Here is an 8,622-nt window from a genome sequence, read left to right as displayed (position 1 = left end):
TTTTGGGCGCAACCCCCGCGGTCCTATTGATGGACTGGGCTGTCAGATAAAGGGTGTGCGACCGGCTCTGCAGTTTAATTGGCTGTTTCGGGGGTATCTGTGTATCTTATTGGCGATAACCGCTGCCAGACACCCATTAACCCCGCCTCCCCACTTTAATTGGTTGTTTAGGCGCAGCCCCCGGGGTCCCATTGGTCGATGGCGCTGTCCATCATGGGTTTCAGGTGATCCGCCCCCTCAGGGGTTGCCATCACCTCACGAGCGGAGAGCCGGCCCCAGGAGTGCTTCCCGCCAGCGGCTCCTGGGCGCTCAGATACCGTTCCCTGTGCAGTCGTCCACCGATCCGTCCCCGGCGATGAAAGGCGAGCCTGTCGCCTGCCGTTGTTCCGGCGGCCCGTGGTGTGAGTGTGAGCCGGCCGACACTGCGGGCCATCAGCAGCAGCAGCAGGCGGCTCGGCTGGAGCAGGAGCGCCGGCTGCAGCTCCTCTTCCAGCAGCTCGATGTCAACCAGGACGGCGGGCTGTGCGTCAACGACCTGGCGGCCGGCCTCCAGCGGCTCGGCGTCTACCGGACCGAGTCCGAGCTGAGGGTGAGTGTGCCGCTCCGGGCTGGATGGAGGGCAGGCTTCAAAACGCCGGTCCCGCTAGGCCGCAGGTCAGGGGGTGGGGGTTGTGAGGGGTCAGATCCTGCTGTGGGGGGGGGGAAGGGGGTGTGAGGGGTCAGATCCTGCTGGGGGGGGGGAAGGGGGTTGTGAGGGGTCAGATCCTGCTGTGGGGGGGGGGGAAGGGGGTGTGAGGGGTCAGATCCTGCTGGGGGGGGGGAAGGGGGTGTGAGGGGTCAGATCCTGCTGTGGGGGGGGTGGGGGCGTGAGGGGTCAGATCCTGCTGTGGGGGGGGTGGGGGGTGTGAGGGGTCAGATCCTGCTGTGAGGGCGGTGTGTGAGGGGTCAGATCCTGCTGTGGGGGGGGTGGGGGTTGTGAGGGGTCAGATCCTGCTGTGGGGGGGGTGGGGGTTGTGAGGGGTCAGATCCTGCTGTGGGGGGGAAGGGGGTGTGAGGGGTCAGATCCTGCTGTGGGGGGGGTGGGGGTTGTGAGGGGTCAGATCCTGCTGTGGGGGGGAAGGGGGTGTGAGGGGTCAGATCCTGCTGTGAGGGGGGGTGGGGGTTGTGAGGGGTCAGATCCTGCTGTGGGGGGGGAAAGGGGTGTGAGGGGTCAGATTCTGCTGTGGGGGGTGTGAGGGGTCAGATCCTGCTGTGGGGGGGGAGGGGGGTGTGAGGGGTCAGATCCTGCTGTGGGGGGGGAGGGGGGTGTGAGGGGTCAGATCCTGCTGTGGGGGGGGAGGGGGGTGTGAGGGGTCAGATCCTGGTGGGGGGGGGAGGGGGGGTGTGAGGGGTCAGATCCTGCTGTGGGGGGGGAGGGAGGTGTGAGGGGTCAGATCCTGCTTGGGGGGGGAGGGGGGTGTGAGGGGTCAGATCCTGCTGTGGGGGTTGTGAGGGGTCAGATCCTGCTGTGGGGGGGTTGGGGGTTGTGAGCGGTCAGATCCAGCTGTGAGGGCGGTGTGTGAGGGGTCAGATCCTGCTGTGGTGGGGATGGGGTTGTGAGGGGTCAGATCCAGCTGTGAGGGCGGTGTGTGAGGGGTCAGATCCTGCTGTGGTGGGGGAGGGGGGTGTGAGGGGTCAGATCCTGCTGTGGGGGGGGTGGGGGTTGTGAGCGGTCAGATCCTGCTGTGGGGGGGAAGGGGGTTGTGAGGGGTCAGATCCTGCTGTGGGGGGGAAGGGGGTGTGAGGGGTCAGATCCTGCTGTGGGGGGGGGGAAGGGGGTGTGAGGGGTCAGATCCTGCTGTGAGGGGGGGTGGGGGTTGTGAGGGGTCAGATCCTGCTGTGGGGGGGGAAGGGGGTGTGAGGGGTCAGATCCTGCTGTGGGGGGGGGAGGGGGGTGTGAGGGGTCAGATCCTGGTTGGGGGGGGGAGGGGGGTGTGAGGGGTCAGATCCTGCTGTGGGGGGGGGGAGGGGGGTGTGAGGGGTCAGATCCTGCTGTGGGGGGGGTGGGGGTTGTGAGGGGTCAGATCTTGCTGTGGGGGGGGTGGGGGTTGTGAGGGGTCAGATCTTGCTGTGGGGGCGGTGTGTGAGGGGTCAGATCCTGCTGTGGTGGGGGAGGGGGGTGTGAGGGGTCAGATCCTGCTGTGAGGGGGGAGGGGGGTGTGAGGGGTCAGATCCTGCTGTGAGGGGGGAGGGGGGTGTGAGGGGTCAGATCCTGCTGTGGGGGGGGGGAGGGGGGTGTGAGGGGTCAGATCCTGCTGTGGGGGGGGTGGGGGTTGTGAGGGGTCAGATCTTGCTGTGGGGGGGTGGGGGTTGTGAGGGGTCAGATCTTGCTGTGGGGGCGGTGTGTGAGGGGTCAGATCCTGCTGTGGTGGGGGAGGGGGGTGTGAGGGGTCAGATCCTGCTGTGGGGGGGGTGGGGGTTGTGAGGGGTCAGATCTTGCTGTGGGGGGGGTGGGGGTTGTGAGGGGTCAGATCTTGCTGTGGGGGCGGTGTGTGAGGGGTCAGATCCTGCTGTGGTGGGGGAGGGGGGTGTGAGGGGTCAGATCCTGCTGTGAGGGGGGAGGGGGGTGTGAGGGGTCAGATCCTGCTTGGGGGGGGAGGGGGGTGTGAGGGGTCAGATCCTGCTGTGGGGGGGGAGGGGGGTGTGAGGGGTCAGATCCTGCTGTGGGGGGGGTGGGGGTTGTGAGGGGTCAAATTCTGCTGTGGGGGGGTTGGGGATTGTGAGGGGTCAGATCCAGCTGTGAGGGCGGTGTGTGAGGGGTCAGATCCTGCTGTGGGGGGGAGGGGGGTGTGAGGGGTCAGATCCTGCTGTGGGGGGGAGGGGGGTGTGAGGGGTCAGATCCTGCTGTGAGGGGAGTGGTGTGTGAGGGGTCAGATCCTGCTGTTGGGGGGAGGGGGTGGAGGGGTCAAATCCTGCTGTGGGGGGGGGAGGGGGGTGTGAGGGGTCAGATCCTGCTGTGGGGGGGGGAGGGGAGTGCATGAGGGGTCAGATTCTGCTGTTGCGGGGAGGGGGTGTGAGGGGTCAGATCCTGCTGTGAGGTGGAGGGGGGCGCGAGGGGTCAGATGCTGCTGTGTGGGGGGAGGGGGGCGTGAGGGGTCAGATGCTGCTGTGTGGGGGGAGGGGGGGTGTGAGGGGTCAGATGCTGCTGTGGTGGGGGGTGGGGAGGTGTGAGGGATCAGATCCTGCTGTGGGGGGGGAGGGGTGTGTGAGGGGTGAGATGCTGCTGTGTGGGGGGTGGGGGGGCGTGAGGGGTCAGATGCTGCTGTGTTGGGGGAGGGGGGCGTGAGGGGTCAGATGCTGTTGTGTGGGGGGAGGGGGGGGGCGTGAGTGGTCAGATGCTGCTGTGAGGGGTGGGGTGGGGAGGTGTGAGGGGTCAGATGCTGCTGTGTGGGGGGAGTGGGGCGTGAGGGGTCAGATACTGCTGTGGTGGGGGAGGGGGTGTGAGGGGTCAGATCCTGCTGTGAGGGGAGGGACGGTGTGAGGGATCAGATCCTGCTGTGAGCAAGGTGGGGTGCGGTGTGAGGGGTCACATCCTGCTGGGAGGCAGGTGTGTCACTCAGATGATCGGACCGGTGACCAAAAACCTGGCTCATTTTCAGTAACATCTTGAAGCTGGATGTTTAAAGATTTACGGACTAAGCTCTGACTTTAAGTCAGTGGATGGTTGAATTCTCAAATTTTATCTTAATTTTCTGCTTCTGGCCCCCCTCTCTCTTTTAGATATCCTCTTTGGATCTCCCTCTTTCCTTTCAGTCACCCATCCTAATGTTTCTGTTTGTGTCTTGGTTATAGTCGGATGTCTGTACATCTGTGTTTTAAATGCAATTCTAAGAAATAAGTGGGTCAGTTTCCTCATGTACCTGTGATGTGCCATGTGATATTATTCTAAGCTAAAGATGCTGTATCAATGTAATCTCATTGATTCCAGGACTTTGGATTGGTACCATGGGAGGTTTTAATGTATCACTTGAAAGATAACATTTGTGATAATAAAGCACACCCTGGGGTATTGTCAGCAGTTCTGGGTGCTGCAAGTTCAAAGGGGTGTATTGATACAGAAGCAAAATGTGATGAATGCTGGAAATCAAACAAAAAAAAATTCTAGAAATACTGAGCAAGTCAAGCCTCCAAATCCTGTGTGTTGCTGTCTGGTGAGGTCACAAACATGAAATGTTAACTCTGTTTCTCTCTCTGTAGATCTTACCTAGCAGCTCAGCATTAACAGTCCCCGTGCTGTTTTCTTTTTGTGGTGCCCAGAATTGCTTGGTGTTCTAGGGTGTGTTAAAATATCCTGTCTAAAACATATGTTCTGTCAGGTGAACATAAAAGACCTGAGGTGCTACTCCAAATAGCTAAGGGCTTATGACAAACAACCGCATCAATATTGTGCCTTTACCATACGAGAGTGTCCCATGACACTTCATAAGACTGTTATGAAGGAAAAAATAGTCACCTGAGTCACATTTGGAAACATTAGTTTAGGAGAGTTTGGCTTGAGGACTCTTTTTAAAGAGTGAGAGAATTAGAGACGAAATTTAGAGCTGAGCTGATTGCACTTCTTCACCTGTGCAAATTTCCTCCTAAATCTCTCAACTTTTAGGATTCTCTTTAAAATAAACCCCTTTGACCAAGTAAAACAAAAAAAACTTGTGGATGCTGGAAATCTGAAACAAAAGTAGAAAGTGCTGGAGAAATTCAGCAGTTCTGCCAGCATCTGTGGAATGAAAAACAGTTAATGTTTCAAAGGATTGCTAGATTCGAATTGGTAACTCTATTTTTCTCCGTGATTGGAGCAGTTGCAAAGGCAGGGATTGTGGAAAAGTTGTAGTGTTTTCTGACCCAATGACAGTGATCATTCAGTGACCCGGCCTGAGAGGAGTCTGATGTTCAGAAAGTGCTCTGGGAAATGCATTGTGCTCAGTGTTATAGACCTAGATTCTTGGCTGTACTGGGAGGCATGTGTTGAGGTATCCTGAAGTTGTACACTGAATAAGAAAGGCTGGCTGCTTGGAGCCAGTTATATATCAAACGTTTGTCAGTTTTTAGCTCAAGTTTGTAACGTGCCGTAGAATCTTTGTACCATAGTATTGGGACCCATGTCTGTACAAATATGGGCCAGAGCTGTTATTGTATGTCACTGATTTAAGTGCAGTTATAACTCGTTTTTTGCTTGCTTAATTATTTAATTTGATTTTGCTGTGAGATCTGGAAGGATTGATTCTCTGTTAAACTAAGGATGTCTCTGAATTTCCAACTATTTTATTATAGTGCTCGTATATCAGAATATGGCTGTAGAATAATCTCATAAAGGAACTGGTGAGGAGAAAGGAGCCCTGAAAATAACAAAGTAGACTTTGAGACTGTGTCTCAAAAAGCCTGGGATTTGATGGGGGCAGGGAGCGATTAACTGAAGGGAATATCTTGAGCCCTGGTCAACCTATATTCAAACATATAATCTATGACTCATAGGATAGAATATATGTTTTAAAGCCCATCAAAATCTTAGCATTTTCTAATTTGAAACTTTCACGCAGGCGTGTTTGTTCAGGAATAAGATTTCTGAATTAAATGAACAGTCAGCTACTCATAGAACTAATAGCAAAACCCAAATTCAACAGGATAAATGGTATTGTGACTGTAAATTTACTTTATGTTATTGTCTGAATCTGAAGCTTTATAACGTGACCTTTATTCTTAGATTTTCCTTTGACACAGATGTTGAGGCTACTGAATTGATTTCTGTTTTCAGTAGATTGCTTTTGTTTTCGTTTTTAAGTGTTAATGGCAAATTTGATAATTTTATCCCAGATTTGTTTTTAACGCTGTTCTTGTGGCTTTTGTTTTGTGTAGCTTTGGTATTCTATTAGTTCTGATACTTGCTTTATTTGTGCAGAAGCTCCGAAAATGAAATATAACCACTCATCCTGCTGTGCGAATGGATATAATTTTTAAACCTGTAATTTCATTTGAGGGTTGAAATGATGTTTATGAAGTGCTTTAGCTTTGTTTGATTGTTGTCATCAAGTATTGAATAAAGATTAGTGTTGTGGCTATCTATCATGTTAGTGACCAGCTTGAGGTTTACACCTATGGAGTCACTTTGTAAAGTTAGAGCTAGAGTTTTGTGCTGTTTGTAGCATGTCAAACTATGATATTTTAAAATCTCGAATGAAAAAAGTGCTGTTTTTACCACCTGATATGCAATGTGAAGCATACAGCCAACGTGCAATCACTTGTGCCTCTGTCATGCAGATGCATATATATTAAGTTAAAATGGTTGAGTACTCTGTATAAAGAGAAAAAAGCTTTGATTCATCCTGGGTGTCCTTCAGGTTTTAATCCATCTTACAACATGTCACTAGGTATATTTCATGTGCACTAGGAAATAAGTTATGTGTAATTAATTGAAAATGTTATAACGTTGCGAGATTCTTAGTTCATCCCAATATTGCAGCAAGCAGTCTTGCTACCATTACTTCACTCTAGTGTTCTCTCCAAATGCAGCTGAGGTTTAGTGCTTTCAGAATTGTCTTGGTATTTTTAGACCAAGTTATTTAATTAGGCACAAACAAAAAACTGCCTTGCATGTGAAGCAGTAGGGACCAGTTACACAGAACATAGGTTTAAATCCATATGTAAAGTCAGAATCATAGAGCTGTACAGCACAGAAATTAACCCTTTTTCCAACTTGTCCGTGCTGACCAGATATCCCAATTCAGTCTAGTCCCATTTGCTGTGTATTTGCATGCATTCTGACTATTATACAAAAGCAGGTGTCTTCCCAAGTAACACCACCTTGGCACTTGCTGTGCTGTCTCATGCGCCTCTTATTAACTGCTGCACTTGTTTTCAGTCAGCTGTTTTGTAGAAAGTCCTATTTCATTGTTGTGCATTTTGCTGATGTTTATTAACTGATATTGCTGTTTGTATCAATTTTGATTTGAACTAGGGCAGTAATTTTCATTGTTTGTCCCCTTCTAAGACCCTTTGTTATTTTAAGAGACTTTAAATTATGAAAGTGCTGAACCAATTGTGTGGGATTTTCAGGGAATCAACCATGGGAGATGTACATCTGAAAGAAAGAAAGCTTGGGCAACTCTCTGCGTGGTGGTTTGCATGTTGTCCCCATGTCTGCGTGGGTTTCCTCACACAGTGCAAAGATGTGCACATTGGGTGGTTTGGTCATGCTAAATTGCCTGTAATGTTCAGGGATGTGCAGGAAAGGTGGATTAGCCATGGGAAATGCAGGGTTATGGGGATAAGATTGGGGTGTGGGGTATGTCTGGGTAGAGTGCACTTTGGAATCAGTGTGGAATTGATGGCCTGAATGGCCTGTTTCCACACTGTAGGGATTCTATGATGCTGAGTTCACTTGGTGGCTCTCTCATTAGCGATGCAGCGATTCAGTAGGACAATAACAACTTTACCCCTCTGTTATTAGTCCTCCATCTCCTCCCATAAACATAGTTCTGTTCCATACATGGTTGTGCATATTTCATAGTGAAAGATAGTGTCAGAAAATGCCACATTTCAAACGGAATTTTGCATTTCCTAATGTGAAAGGATGAGACTTAATACAGACTAAAACTTGTGGCTGCTTACTGAACGTTGGATGCTGTAACAAGTTTTGCCACAGCTGTTCTTCTACAACGTATGCTGAAGGTGGATCCTAATTTATCTGAACTAATACAATAATAAAATGGTGACAGAAGAAAATACTTGACTATCACCAATGTCACCTGCCGTCTTGATTCAGGTATATCATTATTCCATCATCAGCATTCCGTAAAACCCTGAAACTCAATACTTAACACAACCTTCACAACGTGGATTGTAGTTGTGCTGACTGTGATCACCTCCAGGGCATCAAGATATGGTTAGTAAATACTAAGTCTGCCATTTATGTTCACGTCCTGCTTTAAGCAAAGCACCTCAGTTAACTATCTGAGCGTAAGTGCTTTGCCCCAATTGTTGAGGCATTTTATTTTATAGTTATTTCTATTTTTGAATCCTGTTCAATCATTTAGGATACAGTGGGAACAAGGGACTGGGATATCATAGTAATTACGGAGACATGGCTCAGAGATCGACAGAACTAGTCGTTTAATGTTCCAGGATATGGATGCAACAGCAAGGACAGAAAGGGGGGGGCAAGAGAGAAGGAGGCGTGGCATTTTTGATTCGGGATAACATTACAGCTGTACTTAGGGAGGGTATTCCTGGGAATACATCCAAGGAAATTATTTGGGTGGAATGGTGAAATAAGAAGGGTGTGGTCATGCTATTGGGATTGTACTATAGACCCCCAAGTAGTCAGCGGGAAATTGAGAAACACATTTGTAAAGGGGTCTCAGTTATCTGTAAGAATAATAGGGTGGTTACGGTAGGGGATTTTAACTTCCTAAACATAGACTGGGACTGCCACAGTGATAAGAGCTTGGACAGAGAGGAATATAAGTGTGTATAAAATACATTTGCTGATTCAGTATGTGTATGTACCTACTAGAGAAGGTACAAAACTTGACCTAGCCACGGAAACTAAGTTGGGACATGTGACTGAAGTGTAATTTAGGAGCACTTTGG

At 50.7% G+C, this 8,622-nt stretch overlaps 1 protein-coding gene across 2 annotated transcripts in view; it reads left to right on the top strand.

Annotated features, from left to right (window-relative positions):
* Positions 1-242: 242 nt before the first annotated feature.
* The window catches only part of slc25a25b (solute carrier family 25 member 25b), a 43,582-nt gene continuing 35,202 nt past the window's right edge, over positions 243-8,622 (top strand). For both annotated transcript variants that reach the window (XM_048558896.2, XM_048558894.2), the window contains exon 1: positions 243-589. In XM_048558896.2, coding sequence (XP_048414853.1) covers positions 356-589 — 234 coding nt within the window. In that variant the 5' untranslated portion in view covers positions 243-355. The remainder of the gene's footprint in view (positions 590-8,622) is intronic.

This window comes from Stegostoma tigrinum, chromosome 29 (genome assembly GCF_030684315.1).
Source record: "Stegostoma tigrinum isolate sSteTig4 chromosome 29, sSteTig4.hap1, whole genome shotgun sequence".
Classification (NCBI taxonomy): Eukaryota; Metazoa; Chordata; class Chondrichthyes; order Orectolobiformes; family Stegostomatidae; genus Stegostoma; species Stegostoma tigrinum.
This window is presented reverse-complemented; position numbering and strand designations above follow the sequence as displayed.